We start from the raw sequence: 17,562 nt of genomic DNA, 5'->3' as shown, positions 1-17,562 counted from the left end.
CGTGTGCACAGATAAGATTTCAGGCGCACTAGAGACAATATGACAAGCGCACTAGATAAATTGTCGAGCGCACGAGGTAAAATGTCAAACGCACGAGATAACATGTCAAGTGCACTAAATAAGTTGTCGAGCGCAAGAGATAAGATGTAATGCGCACGAGATAAGATGTCAAGCACACGAGATAAAATGTCGTGCGCTCAAGATAATATGTCGTGCGAACGTGATAACTTTATGTTTAAGAATAATAAATGCATGTCCTAATCATACTACCATAGTGATGTACGTCTTTGTAGATATCATTTGAGGTTTCCTGGCTACGCAAATTGTTATTGTAATGGTATAACGAATGTCAAAAAGTAAACAAAATACTAACAATGGCATCTATAAAAAAGCTCAATCACCTGTGCATGACATATATTCGTACATTCAATGACAATACAATCGAGCGAGACGACACATACCGTCAAATTATGCGAATGATATCTTGACGAAACTTGACGGAGTAAAATATACTCCAAAGTCAAATTCCCATTACAATGCCATAATAGCATCCAAACTCAAGTTATATATTCTTGATATTGTTCAGGAAATAATTTTGCTAATGTTAAACATTCCCAAATACATGTTCAAATCGTGAATTTGTTTATTCATGATTTATATATTTGAATTAAATATGTTTTCAAACATAGAACCTTTATTCTTTGAAAATGACTCAAATCGTCTAGAATTTGGAGCAAAAAGTGTATCCTCCAGAGATTGCAAAATTTACATAAAACCAAACTTCCATTGTTAAGCCCAATTGCATGATGCAATCAAAGAACTTTTATAATCTTACATCCCTGTTACATATCTTGTAACAAACGAATTTAATATTTTGTACTTCGAATAAGAGACAGCCACTTGAATAGTTTTACGATATATATTAAGTGTAATACCAGACTAAATGTCTTCTCCAAGAGGCTCGCAATTGATTTAAATGTTTTTAACTTGCATTTAAGTCCTGAAATGATTTCAACGAGTTCCAATCAAACAACTCACAGTCATAAATGAAAACTAGAGCTATCATTAAAGGTGATGAATGTAGAACCCCACGCATGCACTGGCACAGTACACTGACATTGCAATTGGACGCACACCAAAATTGCATAATTATTTGGATTGTATGTATATAGTAAAGTAACAAAAAACGAAGTCCCATTACTCTGCAGATATATTTTTCTGAAAGAAAATAACATGCACCATGCACAACTAGGGTTGGTACTTATCACTTGTGTGAAGTTTCATTAAATTCTGTGTAAGGGTTTGGGAGATTAGGCGCGCAAAAATTGCATATGCAGACGGTATGTACATAGTATGGTAAAAACAACAACAAAGTTCCATAACTCTGCCGAATATTTATCTGAAAGAACCTAACATGCACCATGCACAACTGCTGTTGTTACTGATCACTTTTGTGACGTTTCATTGAGTTGTGTGGAGGGGATGAGGAGGGATGGTGCGCACAAGATTGTGTATACGGACGGACAGACAGACGGACGTACGGACTAAGAGACATACAGACAGATAACCTGAAACCAGTATACCCCCTTACAACTTAGTTTTCGGGGGGTACAATAATTGCCCAGGGGTATGATTGAGATGCAGGATCATATTAAGAACGATATCATTATCGTATATAACAGATGGGTGTACAATAAACAATTGAGGTTGTTCTGCACGTTGATCACAGGTGTTTGAAGCTCTATCAATGAAATATTTGTGCAAGTTAGATCTCTTGAAGAAATCGTAGATCTCTGAAAGAGATCCAGGTTGGCAACTTTACGGCTATCGATTATTATTCATTCTAACACGATCCGATTCATTTTCCTATTAAACAAAGAAGGCTGAAAACAGTGAATTATTATACAACAAATCACTGTTCTGGCGTCACAATTATTACGTCATAGCGTCAAACGGCATAGCGGCGCGCTGGAAAAGAAACCAATTGAAAATGGGCAAATATTTAATGAATGTCGCCAAGGATGTACTTAAAAATCCTTGGTAACGTGTTAGAATCGAAATAATATATCTCATTTAGTGATTTACTCTTGAATAAATCATTGTTTGTCGTTCAGATGCGTATTATTATATCACTCGGGCTGCGCCCTCGTGATATAATTCCTTCGCATCTGAACTCCAAACAATGATTTATTCAACGACAAATCACTGGATGAGATATATTATTTCTTAAGTTTCGTGTATCCCATGAAAGAAAGTTGATGTTCCGGAAATTATCGTTAAACAGACAACCGGAATGCATGGAACTGAATTACTTCTAGGATGATTTAACAAGAAAATATATATAAAAAAAAAAAAAACATTTAACAATTGGAGAGCATAATTATGTAGGAAATGTCATGGTAATTAACAGCGAATGTCATGGTGAATAACAGCGACTCAGGCGCGTAGCTGGAACCTTTTCCATAGTACGCAGGTGTGGTTAAGAGGGTATGGGGGTATTGTCCCCAGCTATATTTTTAAAGTTAGGATGGCAAATAATGCATTTTGTCGTATATTTGAAGTAAAAGCATTGTTAAACATATTTATATGTGAAATATGCTCCACATCTGCAATTTGCGACTTTTTTTATTATAGATTTATTTTCATTTCATACAATATCATGCTTTTCACAGAAGGTGCACACTTCGCCCCTTTTTATGCACGGAATTTCTTCACAGTCACTAATATGATCGAGCATATACATCTACACTCTATAACACGGAGCGAATCTTTTATCCTTTAGCTATGCAAACTGATAGATCACTTGAACAAAGTCGGTGGTCTTGTTTTTAATACATTTGTTGTTAAAATAATAAAGACATTTGTCATAACTTCTAAAAATTTTAAAATCATCAAAGACAAATCGAGAGGTTATATCGAAAATTTACGGCTTAATTAACCGTATCATATATCTTTCTAAAGGACTCCGAGTAGGTCACAACACAGATGCTAAAACATGTATGATCGTTCGCTAGCCCTCTTATAATGGGAATAGATGACTAGTAGACACAAAAGACAAGATTTACTTGCCAACCTGTATTATTTTATAGTATAATAGTTGGGTGGGATATGGTAATGCATGCATATATTTATTGATAGATCTTCAAGCGCCTGTGGTTTGATAAACCGGAAGTTATGGCATATCGTAGAATAAAGCCTGAACTAGGTAAAAGAAAGGAAAATAATTTTATTGATTAATGGCAGCAAGTGGGTAAAGATGTAAAAGCGATAACGATAATTTGTTTCTTAAGTAGAATGTCTCAAATACTGACACGTTCATTGCATATAATCAGTTTGAAATACGCGGGTCTCTTGGGTAAATATTTAAAGAACAAAATAGAAAAAGTGGAAACTCCACAGGTCGCTCAACACAACAAAAACAAAAATGTTGCAGGCTCGGTTTGATTGAGCTTGTTCATTGGCGGTAGTGGAAATGCATGCTACTGTCCACACCCTCTAGCCCCAGGTTGAGCAGAATTCAACATTTACACGTGCTAAAAGTACGAAAAACAATTTAGAGACATCCACAGATGCGTTTATACGGCGGTGCACATGGAACCTTCAATGCTTCACTATTGTGTAATTCCATGAAAAGCGGCGTATGGTCCCCATTTAAAATAATGGGTTTGCCCTAAACGAGAAAACAATGAGCAGAACTAAACAAACTGGAATTCAAAAAGGAATCTGAGGTTATGGAGCCTGCGTATCACAGGAATTGCCAAAAGACAAAATTAAAAAATAAAAAGCAGGCACCATATCCAAGGGGTGATTATACAATACCCAAAGCTATGAAAGCAGGTGTACTGGAACCACCCAGGCCGAAATGTTAATGGTGAGAAACTAAACAGTACCAGTAACACGACATAAAAGTCGTGCTGAACGATCTGAGAAGATCGAAATATTACAGCTCTGATTGAAACCATGAACCTATACATTTTATTTCACTGTATTATAGCCGATATGTTTATTTACAATTGTAGAAAGCTTCAGTAAAATCCATATTGAAGAAAAACTATATTTGCGTACATATATTTAAAGCTGTACCTTTAATGCATTTCACAATATCTGACCATGAACCATCATCCCGGCATTCCATTCCATCTCGTGATGATAGCATATAACTGTTATCATCACAGTATAAGGCAGTTACAGTTTCTCCGGGGCTGAATTTTGTTCTGCTGTCTTTATACTTTGCAGCGTCCTTTGGCAGTAAGCAACCTTCTGTACAATGAATTCAAATTATATTGTAGCATTTAAATTATAACTCATGAAATGTATATAGCAATTGATAATACATTAGTAAATAAGTTTGCGTGCGTCTTATTATATATCTATCACTATTTCGGCAAACACACCTGTTTCGTTAACTTCATCTGAAGATCTTATATGACATATCTGAAGATATAATATGGCAGAGGCAACTTAAGACTAAATTTAATATAATTCCATTTACTTAAAAAAGAAAGAAATTTACACTGCACCTTCGTATTTACAAGAAGGCCTGACTGTAGATCGCTCAGCAGGGTTTCGCAGCTCAAAAAAAATAACAGCTGTTAAATAGAGTCAGCCAAAAACATTTCTGCATGGTTACTTTGATAACTGAATTGTATACTCACATGTGAAGATATTTATCAAGAAAAATTCAATAATTTTAGATGAGGGGCCATTTCTGTGAAATTATTTAGAAACCGCACCCACTGATTTAGAAAAGTATGTCATTAACAGTTTGAAGATTTTGTTATTATTAGCCTTGTGTTTTGACGAATCAGAGTAGTTTGTACAATATAGGTGGACGGTCACAGGACTTATATATATTTCAAAACTGGCAGTTGAGGAAGGGATGTTATATGAAGACTTGCCTGTTTTATTTGTGGTTGCCACGTGTATGACGATTTGGAATATTTTTCAATATTGCTAAAGTGTCATCAAAACACATGTGTGCGAATGTCTCTGAAATGAAGCTAAAGTTTCTAACAAGACTTACTTTAATTTTCACGTTGATTTGGATTTTAGGGCGCACCAATAAGATACAGATTATATTGCGACAAAATTGATAAAAAAAGTTTGGTTTCATATCACATTTATATTTAAATAACATCATACCACATTTTCATCAGCCTTTTCAAAGATGTTGTTTGAAGAAAAGCGGGGACGAAAAGACGACACACGAACAGCACACGGCGAGTGGTCACAGCCATAGGCATTCGGCCCATTTGTTTTGTAAGTAATGACACCCAGACACATTTTTGGACCAAAATTAAATCCTACGCTCTTTTTTTTTTTTTTTTTTAAAAATATCCATCAAATAAAGATTTATAGTAACAATCATATAGCCAACATCGTAAACTTATATCAATTTTTGTGTAATTAAGTATTTCTCTTCCCTGTATGGTCTGTCCGGGAATTGAACGATATTTTAATGCGCATTGTTGGCATGTAGATATTTTGCCATATCATTTTCGGTTGAATGTGCAGGTTGTCATAAAAGACAGTATTGCTGAATGAAAAACCTGTTTAAATGAATAGAATATAAATAAGTGCTAGACCTATTTGTTGTCGTGGAGTGTTTATGTGTGTCTTATATCATATATAGCCTCATTACTGACCAAAGAATTGAATGTCTGCGGGTACAGCAGCTTACCCAGAGATCAAGTGCGCGAATAACTCATATTCATTCTGCACTGTTGCTATAACAAGCATTTAACACATAATACTTAAGAACCCATTACATTTCAAACGCTTCCGTATCATCTAAGAAACTTAAATATTGCTTTTATTTTTCTTATGAAAATATTCATTTCCCTCCGTTAACTTACTTACCTTTTTCGCAATTATCTCCAAACTTTCCATGTGGACAATCGCAGACACCTGGCCCGACACATGTTCCACCATTTATTAGGCATTTATTGTCACAAATCACTAAAAAAAGAATTTTTTTAACCGGCGAGCAAAAGAAAACTGGGTCACATTTTTGTAATTTAATATTTACTTAGAACCAGATGTTCGCAAAAAGTGACACAATTTAATTTATGTCTTCACACATGGATTTGGTGAAAAAGTTTTTTAACGACTCAAAAATAGCAATTACAGAAATTCTTAACTGCTAAAACGACTTTTCAATGGACTTTTAAGCAGAATAGAGAGCCCTGAATCATTATAAATGATAAAGAAATTGGTATTTCAAATACTTTCTAATGAATGAGATTGTTGATAATTTAAGACTACTAGCTTCCTTATGGTCAGCAACTAACTCAAATGTATAGTCATTTTCAAACAAAAGCAAAATGCTCGTTCGTTGCCTATGAGTTGATTTGTTTCTTTTAGATATTCAATATTAAAATATGAATTTATTCATTGTGAATATTTATTTAATAGTTTAGTCAACATTTTTGTAAATACCATTTTCACATAGCCTTCCCTCTGTTAAATGTTTACACCGACACATGTCGTCCTTGAAACAAACACCATCATTGGTACAGTTTGGTTCGCATATAGCTGAAGACACAAAATAGAATCATTCCCAACTAATGTTTGTATGCTTATGATGAATTTAATGATAAATTTTATCATGATGACTAACAAAAATGGTTAATCTTTTCCTGTCATTTTAATGGACAGACTATTCATAAGGTAATAATTATCACTATGCATTAGCAACAACAAGCTAGAAAAATACAAATATATTATGCAAAATGCATCAGTTGCCCTGTGAACAGGATTATGAGTGTATTCGAAATAAAAGAATACCTTTTGATTTATTTTGATACGAAAATGATTATTGTAAAAAATATTCTAAATTTCAGATAACTCTACCTTTCCGACAATTTGGAAAGCTGCCATTATATCCTAACTTCCAGTTGCTATTTGTTTCAGCTTCAATCCAGAGACCGTTGGAACACCTGAATTTCCTGTTCTTAGGTTCATAGTTCGGTTCATTTGCCTTCGAACAATCAAAATAAACAATGTCTCTAATCGCAACAACGGAACCTCCAGAAAGACTGACACCGTTCGAATCAGTCACCGATAAACGCCCGTCTAATGTATGCGGTACTGTACAGTTATCTGAGAAATAAGACAGAAATTAGAAATCATATACATACGTAATTTGACACAAAAAGACTGATAAATGAAGGTATGTGTCGATTCGCAGATAAATATCAACAAGTCGATTACTTATTTGTTAACATTCTGCCGAAGGTTTACGCAAATTACAGCTTGACATTTATTTTCATGTATTTACATATATTACATAAATTATTTAACTGTATAAGAAATACTGCGTTCAAAAGTGATTTGTATCAATACTATATTTAGAGAGAAGATTATGATAGTATTTGTACAGATACAGGTTGAAAACAAATGACATCTAGGTAAAAGAAACCAATAAATACCCCTATCTGTTTTTAAAAAAAAGCACAGTTACATAACACCAATATCACAATTTTATTTTAGTTAAGCCATGGTGGAGCTGGCCTTTTTGGTGATTATATTTATATGGGTTTTCCAAGAGAGGTCGGGTCTGATGGGTGACTCCGAGATATTAAACGCCATCAGTAGGTTTCAGCCGGGTTCAAATGATTTTGTATGTGAAATTAAATTAATTTCGTTTGTTGGTTAAATGAATAAGTTTACACTTGTCAGGATTGAATGACATAAGCTACACACGTTTCCAGTCTTCCAAGGCAATAATGATCGCATCTGAGGTGTCACGGCTCCTGATTTGTCTTTACTTTAACAGTCAGTAATCTGCAGAAATTGGGACTGTTGATCTGAGTCTCGGAGTTAAGTTGTTGATGTACGTAAGGACGAGAAGATGACCAAGAACACTGCCCTGAGGGACTCCAGATGAGACGGAAGAGAGTTCTGAACCAGCGCCATCAAGGGCTACTTGTTGTGTGCGACAGTGCAGGCAGGACATTGACGATCCAATATTGAATAAGGCCCCCGAATCCGTAGTGATCTAGCTGTAGGAGACTACTAACCTTATCAAATGCCTTTCGAAAATCTAGAAGAATAGCGTTTAGTTTGCTGTTTCTTTTTTTTTTTTTTTGTCGATGGTATTTACCTGGTCATTTATAGCGAGAATAACCTGGGTATCAGAGGAACGTTTCTTTCGGAAGCCATGTAATCATTCGGAAATCAGTGAGTATATTGTTTGAATCAAAGTGAGACATGATGTGGCTGAAGATAATGTGTTCTATGAGCTTGCAGGTTACAGAGGTCAAGGAGACTGGACGGTTGGACAGTAGTTGGAAGGAGAGATGCGGTTGACCGACAACCATTGATAATGTGCGCGATACATAGTCCAATCAAGGGGAACATATCCGTGTAGTAATAAAAAATCCTTCAATGCATTTAAATGTTATGGAGTGAAAACAAAATTTTCCTTGACCTTAAACAGTGACCTTGATATTTATCCGACAAGCAAAGATCATGTGTTGACACATTGTTTCTTCATGGTGAATATCTGTGTATAGCACTAAGATAATCCATCAATGCATATAAAAGGTATGGAAACAATTTACTTGACCTTTAATAGTGACCTTGTCCATTGAGTTACAAGCATAAGTCATATACATGCGTAGTTTGCACATTGACCACTTTTCATTAACAAGTTTTATGAACCTAGCTTGAATAATATTTTAGTAAATGCTGGATCCTGTTCTGTGGACGGACAGATGGAGGGCATTTCTAAAGTCTCCATTGGTGTTCCACTGGTAGAGGACTAACAAGCGTTTGACATATTCCGATTAGATAAGAATATGTGTAAAATGAATTAAGCGATACTTTTTTGCAATAGAAAACGGCACATAAACACTACTTATAAGGTTTCTTCGGAAGCACCGTCTTGTGAAAAATCGGGTATGGTTTATGTCACTTTTATAAGATTATAACTTTCCAGAACAGACACAAAGAAACAACAATGATATTAACAAAAAAATGCAGGAATGACAATTATTTTCCGATTTGGTAATGAAAAATGTATAATAAACACGGTCAAATGATCTTCAAATTAAAACTACATTGACACATTCTTCGACTTGTTCATGTATTGATAATCATATATTCAAAATTGAAAAAAAGAGAAGCAAATTCCGCAATTTGGTATACCCCGCCGAAAAGGATAAGGGTATTACCCTTGAAGAAGCATTTTCTGCCAGCAAAGATCATTAAAATGTATTTGCATTTTAGTCATTTTTGAAGCTGCTTATTCTAAATTGTTGATCGAAAACCATTTTCCTATCTTTTGATCAAATAAGTGTTTACTCTTTCGTATATAATATGAATCCTGGGAAATTTGCTGTTTTGATACGATGGATTTCACTGGTCGACATCAAACTAATCAAACCGATATGGTCAGGTGAGGCACAGTCGAGCCTGGTCAATGGGCTTTTCCTGGTAATACTTGCACCCCTATGGGAGACACTTTGTTGTACTGAGGGGTCTGAAAGGGATGGGGTTCTAGCAACGGTTTGTCCAAGGGGGTCTTTTCGGGCAAAAATGCCTTCCGTAGTGTCCACTGAGAGAGGGTGTTTGTCGGAGGAGGTCTGGAAACAGTTTGTCCACTTTTCGGGCAAAAATACCTTCCATAGTCGTATCCACGATGGTCTGTCAGAGAGGAGGGTCTGGAAACGGTTTTTCGCGGGGCCATGTTGGGCAAAATTTCCTTACATAATATTGTCAAGGTGGGAGTTTGTCTGAGGGGCGTGTGTAAGCAGTTTGTCTAAGCTATGGTGTCTTTTTGGACAAAAATTCCTTCTTTAACCTTTTCCGTGAGTACGTCTGAGTGGCGGGGGAGGGGTGGGTATAGGTCTGTAAATTCAACTTTAGCCGAACTTGATGCAAATACCGACATTCATATTTCTACTCTTATTATTTTCTTTGTACAGATTGAGCAATAGTAGTTTTTTTCTGCGTTTAAAAGGTGTTCTTTTACAACATGTTTGTATTGATTTAACAGAATTATCTTGTCAATATTAACTTCGGAAGAGATATTCCCTTATTCCCTTAGACTAATGATAAACTCTCGCAGTATAAAATCTGCTATTGAGGATAGATGAAAAGAGATAAAAAAACTATTTCTACTCTAACGAAGTTGAAAAGCTAGAACAGGTCTTTTGAGACGGCTTGTCCAGGGGGTGGTTTCAGTAAAAATTCTTTCAATGGGTTTTTCAGTGTGATATTCTCTGTAGAATTATCTTTACCGAGGGTAATGGGGTCTCACTGCTTATGCCTGTCCATGGGGATTGAAATGCCTTCCTTATTGGCGCTTCGGATACGTTCTGATAAAGCCCAATCGAATGACTCTTTACAATTAGCCACCCCTCCCAGCTTTCAAATTATAGAACAAATACAGTGTCTAGTATAATGAATATTTCTGAGTAATGCATCAATGTGTTTAATCAATGCACAAAAATAGTCTTATTTACAAAATATATTTGTAGGATATAATAAAAATTTGAAAAATTAATTTATCACGGAAATTTTGTTTTTATGTTTACAAGATCAACCATTGAAAAAAAATTTGCAACAAAAAAAAAAAATTACAGAACTGAATAAGAATATTTACAGTACTGAAAATATAGTTCAGTCATGACATCTAAAAAGAATCAATCATTTCAACTGTCGTAAATTCAAATTCTTAGAATATGTTAAGAAATGTACGTATGAACGAAACCGTTTTACCGTTTTACAAAACGCGAACATACTGTGCGTTGAAGTATTGTTTTCACCGAACTAAAATGATCCTTTGTAGCATGTATGGCAATGATGTTCATCTTATTTCAAAAGCGCATGCGCAATTTATTCATGACATAACTACAGTAGCTATGATATTTTCCATATTTTGCAATGGTTAGGCAAAAAGGCAAGGAGTTGCTGTTTTAAACGCAAAATAGGGAACTGTAGAAATGCAATATTATAAGTGAACCTACTTATTCTATTTATTTTTTTTTTGCAAATGTTTAATCATATATGTTTAAATAAATGTTTCAAACACACTTAAAATGAGAGTCGTTAATTTCAAAGTCACTTTTCAGTCATGTGTACTACGTGTGTACATTTTAATACATGTAATACGTTGTATGATTAACACTTCAAATGAGATAATTTGCAAACTAAAGTACTGTGCTGTCTCATGTACTGTGATACCTCTGTGTGGTATCACTCATCGCCGCATCTCTTTTCGATACTTTTCGCTTCAATTTGGTTTTTACTTTTCTGCTGTTTCCGTGTTTTTCCTCGTGGTATGATTTCATGGCGGCAGAAATATTTTCTCGCTTCATTTCAATCCTTTTAAACCCTTTATGCCTCCACATGCTGTAAGTTATCGGGTATATCAGTTTATATACATAATTTGCATTGAGTATATGTACATTATATCGCTCTGCATTGCTCAGTATGCATTTTTTGGTGTTTTTGAAATGGATTCGTTCTTAAATATATTCGAACCATGGGTGCATTTTGTATTGGTTAAGTTATTACTAGTAGGTTTGCTATAATAACTGAATGCTGACATCTGCAGTTAAACATTGTTAAGGCTATATATCAAGTATAAATGGTTAAATGTAAGATTTAAGGTCAAATGTAACACGTATATACATGTATGGTCATTTGTTATAAAACAACTTATATGTCTATTTTCAGGCTTTTACCGCCTACTTGTCTACTTGATACACCATCACGGCCTACGAGTAAATGGTTAAACTAGCTGTATGACTTGTTATTCTTTGTTTCAACGGTCCGACAGCATAGTAAAAGCAGCATTTGAGCATCAAGAGCTGATACGATTTTTCACATTTTGTAAATCTGCATGACGACAGGCAAATTACGAACACTCACTTTTAAAGCCATGGAGTCGTTCAAGAATAGGGTTACTGATTTTGAGAAGAGACTGTCAGTACAGGAAGAAAAGATTTCTTCTGCCTTATGTCAGGATTTCTCATCAGAGAGTGTTGCACAATTGCAAAAGTTGGTCGATAATTTGAACTCTGATTTATCATCTTATGAAGCTACAGGTGTAACTTACATTAATTTTCTCACTGCAACCAAAACAGAAGAAAGTGATCATTTAAAAGGGTTGTTTCAATCGCACTTTTCAAAGGTTCAGAGTGATGTTGCTCAGTTTCGCGACAGAATAGAAAAACGACGTCAAGGGATTTTGGAAGACGTCATAGAAGGTGCATTTTCTAAATCAAAGCATTCATCTAAATGTGGTTCATCTGAAATGAAAACGAAACTCAGTAAAATGAAAGCTGCTCAAAGAAGTGTAGAATTTGCACAAAAGGAGGCAGAACTCATAAAAGAAAAAGCCAGGTTGGAACAGAAAAACAAAGAAATTGAAGCTGATTTATTAATTCTCCAAAAAGAAAAGGCTGCGGAAGAGTTGAAAACTGAAGTTGAGATTTTGGAAAACGAAGGAAGTGCTGATGATATTAGTGAAAAGAAAGATTCAGTAAAACTTAAACTTCCGGAAATGGACAAAGATGAGAAAATCAAGAAATTCTTTGATAGTAATACCTGCCCAGTGCAAAGTTCCACAGTCGAAGATTTTACAAACTATATTCTGAAGAAAGAACTTATATTCTCGAGAATTACGAATTTTTCAATGATAACCCAGCAAACTATCAAGTGTGGAAAACCAGTTTCCAACAAGTGACCTCAGATATGAATATCAATGCTTCAGAAGAGGTTGATCTGCTCATCAAGTATCTTTGACCAGATTCTCGAAAGCATGCAATAAATCTGAAAACAGTGTATAGTAAGGATCAGTGTTTGGGTCTTTCAAAGATTTGGGAGCGTCTCGACGAACGATATGGTGCACCAGAAATAGTACACAAGTTAATACAGAAACGCGTTGAACAATTCTCGCGATTGACTCTCTCGGACACGACAAAGTGGTATGAGCTTGATGATCTTTTGTCAGAAATTTTAGCACTTAAAGAAGATAGTGCATACGCTATCCCTCTCGCTTATTATGACTCGTCGGTTGGGCTTTCTTCAATTACTTGCAAGCTGCCGGGATCAGTCCAGGAAAAATGGGCTACAAGAGCGAATCGTTATAAGCGGGAGAAGAATGTGTATTTCCCGCCACTGAAAGAATTTGTTAACTTTATTCATGAACAGGCAAAGATAAGGAATGACCCGAATGTAACTACTGTTGCTGAACGTATGAAATTTAACACTGCTTCCTCAAAGCAAGTTCCTGTTGTGACCAGCAGAAAAACTGAAGTTTCTAACCAGATCCAGAATAGGAAATCTACTAGATTCTGCCCGCTTCACCAGTTATCCCACAGTTTGAATAAGTGTAGGGCATTTAGATTGAAAAGTTTAAGTGAAAGAAAGCAGCTTCTGAAAGATAATAATATTTGTTTCAAATGCTGTGAATTCAATAATCACAAAGCAAATGAATGTAAAGTGTCAATAAAGTGTTGTGTTTGTGGCAATGTCAACCATCCAGGTGCATTGCATGTAGATCCATCACCTCAACCTTCTGTAAATCCTTATGGCGGGGAGGACGGCAACAGAGATGGAGCGAACCAGACAGCTGATTACCCAAGAGATTCTGTGTCAAACAGTTGTACTCAGATATGTGGTGCTTCACAAATTTCAAAATCATGTGCTAAACTTGTTTTAGTAAATGTTGTTAATTCAAAATATCCTGAAAATATTGTACAATGTTATGCCATGATAGATGAACAAAGTAATAAGTCATTGGCGAGACCCAAATTGTTTGATTTGTTACAAATTGATAGTCCAGATTTTGAGTACACTATAAATTCATGTGTCGGCACTCATGTTGCACATGGGCGCCGTGCTAGTGATTGCATTGTTTCGTCTGTCAATGGTAGCGTGAGTTATTCATTACCAACCCTCATAGAATGTCCTGACATTCCTAATAACAGGAATGAGATTTGCTCCCCTCGAGACGTAAGTTGTCATCCCCATCTTTCACACATAGCTGGTCTTATACCTGAGATCAATGATCAGGCAGAGATCTTGCTTCTTATTGGTAGAGATCTTGTTGAGGCTCATCACATTAGAGACCAAATCTTGGGACCCCTAGGTGCTCCCTTTGCGCAACATGTAGGTCTTGGATGGGTCGTCATAGGAGAGATGTGTCTAGGTAAGACACACACTCCAGATGTGGTCAATGTTAGCAAGATTCATGTGTTAAACAACGGTCGCCCCACATTGTTCGAACCCTGCACCAGTCAGTTTTATGTGGAAGACAAGGTCAATGGTATGTATGACCCCTTATTTGTGAGACATTTTGATGATGATAAACCTTCTCTTTCAATTGAAGATAGAGAGTTCCTTGATATCATGGATCACGGTTTCAGAAAGACCAATGAAGGTAAATGGACTGCTCCCCTTCCATTTAAATCGCCTAGGCAACGCTTGCCTAACAATAGGTCAGAGGCCCTGCGGCGTGCAAAGTCTCTCCATGTTAGTTTACAAAGAAACCCTGAAAAGAAAAGTCACATGGTCGGGTTTATGAGTAAGATATTGGTTAATGGTCATGCTGAAGTTGCCCCAGTTTTAGGTGAAGATGAAGAGTGTTGGTTCCTGTCTATCTTTGGAGTATATAACCCGAAGAAACCCGGTCAAGTTAGAGCTGGGTTTGACTCATCGTCAACATTTAAGGGAGTGTCTTTGAATTCGGTATTATTAACTGGTCCCGTTCTTACAAATAGTCTTCTGGGTGTTCTCATGAGATTTCGCAGAGAATCTGTAGCAATCTCTGCAGACATAGAACAAATGTTTTACTGCTTTGAGGTTGATGAAGCACATAGGAACTTTTTAAGGTTCTTCTGGTATGAAGATAATGATGTAGAAAAACCTTTGATCGAATATCGCATGGCAAGACATGTATTTGGCAACAGCCCGTCCCCTGCCATTGCGACATACGGGCTTCGTAGATCTGTTGAAGAATGTGATGAAGACATTAAGGTTTTTGTACACAATGATTTCTACGTAGATGTTGGTTTGACTTCTTTTCCATGTGCTCAAGAAGCTGTGGATTTATTGAAGCGCACTCAAGTAGCTCTAGGTCAAAGTTCTTTGCGTCTTCACAAGATCGCGTCCAATGATAAGAACGTTATGAGGTCATTTCCCACAGACGACCTTGCCAAAGACTTGAAAAGTCTAGACTTTGGAGAAAGGTTACCGACACAGCGTAGTCTTGGCCTTGGATGGGATCTGAATGCAGATTGTTTTGTTTTTAATGTCATACTACCTACCCAAGTCACCTCTCGAGAAAAATTTTATCCACGGTCAACTCTGTGTTTGATCCTCTAGGTTTTCTTGCCCCTTTTACTATAGTAGGCAAGCTCATACTCAGGGACATAATTTCAGAGCAGTGCAACTGGGATGATCCTATACCCCTTAGCATTGAGGTAAAATGGCATAAGTGGGAAACCCTACTCCATGAACTTAGTTCATTTAAGGTTCCCAGGAGCTACCTTGATGTGTCTCTGAGTGATTCATCTAGTATAGAGTTACATGTTTTCTGTGACGCATCAGAATTTGCTGTCTCAGCAGTGGCATATTTTGTGTGTCAAACAAGTAATCACGAGGTTCGTGTAGGTTTTGTTTTAGGGAAGTCCAAGGTAGCACCCAAAAAAGGGCACACAATCCCTCGCCTTGAACTCTGTGGTGCAGTGCTGGCAGTTGAAATTGCTCAAACTGCTGTTTATCAGTTGCAGGTGAAGTTACATGATATCAGATTTTACACAGATAGTAAGATCGTGTTGGGTTACATTAATAACCATACTAGGCGTTTCTACACATATGTGGCCAATCGTGTTGAGAAGGTTAGGCGTTTTAGTCTACCTAAACAGTGGAATTATATTCCTTCTGCCTTGAACTCTGCTGATGTAGGAAGTAGAGGTGTTAGTCCTTCAGAGTTACAAAGTAGCACTTGGTTGTCTGGTCCGGACTACTTATCAAACAGGTCAGTCCCAATACCAGAGTTTTTTTTTCATTATTGATCCTGATCAGGACAAAGAGATCCGTCCCCAAGTTAATGTTAGCGCGACAAGTGTTCAAGATATTGATCAGCTGGGTAGCCACAAATTTGACAAGTTTTCTTCTTGGTCAAAACTTGTAACGGCTATTTCCATCCTCAGACATTTGGCAATTTCTTATGGTAAGCATAAACCATGCGCTGGCTACCATACTTGTTCACAAGCTAGGAGTCCTGATTTTCAGAAGTTGTCTGAATCTCTCATCTTGAGGGTTGTTCAAACTGAATTCTACAAGGAAGAGGTCAGTTGTTTGAAAGGTCAACATAATATTCCTAAAACTCGCCCATTTTGACCCTTGATCCGTATTTAGATGAAAATGGTGTCAGGCGTGTTGGTGGTCGATTAAGTAAGAGTAACCTTGACCTTGATCAGAAACATCCGGTTATAGTCCCTGGGAAACATTATGTTGCCAGACTTTTGGTTGGTCACTTTCACACTCTTGTTAAGCATCAAGGACGGCAGCTTACAGAAGGGGCGGTCCGAGATGCAGGATATTGGATTACAGGTGGAAAACGGTTAGTCAACTCCCTGATATATCATTGTGTAACATGTAAAAAGCTCAGAGGCAAATTCTTAAGTCAGTTGTATCCAGACGCACTCTTGGCTGCCAATCAAGTTCTAAAAGATGGGCAGTATTGTTCACGTGCCTCACTATCAGGGCCGTGCATACTGCTCGGCGTAGGTTTGTTTCTCTGAGGGGAGCAGTGAAACAGTTTCGATCTGACCGTGGCACTAATTTTGTAGGTGCCACAGACCTTCTTGATATTGATACTATATATGTAGAGGATCGTCCAGTTAAGAATTTCTTACAGTCACATGGTTGTCAGTGAGTTTTCAATCCTCCACATTCCTCACACATGGGTGGTTCTTGGGAGAGAATGATTGGAATAGCTTGGAGAATTTTGGAATCTATGCTAAAGCCTGTTACAACACTTACACCTGATATATTAGTCACACTGATGGCTGAGGTCACTGCCATAATAAATTCCCGACCCCTTGTCCCAGTTTCAAATGACCCGGATAATCCTGAAGTTTTAAGTCCATCCATGTTACTTACATCTAAGTCTGTATGTGACAACACAAATGTGAGCAATTTAGATGTTAAGTCTTTATATGGTGCACAATGGAAAGGGATACAATACCTTGCAGAGCAATTCTGGAGTAAATGGTAAAGAGAGTTTTTAAATACTCTGCAAACTCGTAGAAAATGGAACTATGAACAAGAACCATTAGGCGTGGGTGATGTTGTTCTACTTAAAGACAAAGAAGTGTGTAGGAATTTTTGGCATTTGGCCAGGGTAACAAGAGTGTTTCTCAGTAATGACAAGAAACTTCGAACAGTTGAAATTATTGTGTTCAAAGATGGAAAATTAAGTACTTATATAAGACCTGTTCATGAACTTGTTCTTCTTGTGAAATTAGAAAAGTAATTCATAACATTTAGTATGCTTGAACACTGATATTGTTATAACTGTTGTTAAAACTTAATTTATGT

The 17,562-nt window shown here is 36.6% G+C and overlaps 1 protein-coding gene across 3 annotated transcripts in view; it reads right to left on the bottom strand.

Annotated features, from left to right (window-relative positions):
* Window positions 1–17,562, bottom strand: part of LOC123549374 (sushi, von Willebrand factor type A, EGF and pentraxin domain-containing protein 1-like) — a 95,623-nt gene that overhangs the window by 15,755 nt on the left and 62,306 nt on the right. For all 3 annotated transcript variants that reach the window (XM_053524673.1, XM_053524672.1, XM_053524674.1), the window contains 4 exons: window positions 6,853–7,101; window positions 6,439–6,534; window positions 5,860–5,958; window positions 4,084–4,260 (listed from right to left, as the gene is read on the bottom strand). In XM_053524673.1, coding sequence (XP_053380648.1) covers window positions 4,084–4,260; window positions 5,860–5,958; window positions 6,439–6,534; window positions 6,853–7,101 — 621 coding nt within the window. The remainder of the gene's footprint in view (window positions 1–4,083; window positions 4,261–5,859; window positions 5,959–6,438; window positions 6,535–6,852; window positions 7,102–17,562) is intronic.

Source organism: Mercenaria mercenaria, chromosome 15, assembly GCF_021730395.1.
Source record: "Mercenaria mercenaria strain notata chromosome 15, MADL_Memer_1, whole genome shotgun sequence".
Classification (NCBI taxonomy): domain Eukaryota; kingdom Metazoa; phylum Mollusca; class Bivalvia; order Venerida; family Veneridae; genus Mercenaria; species Mercenaria mercenaria.
Note: the sequence above shows the minus strand (reverse complement) of the source record. Positions and strands in the feature narration are given on the sequence as shown.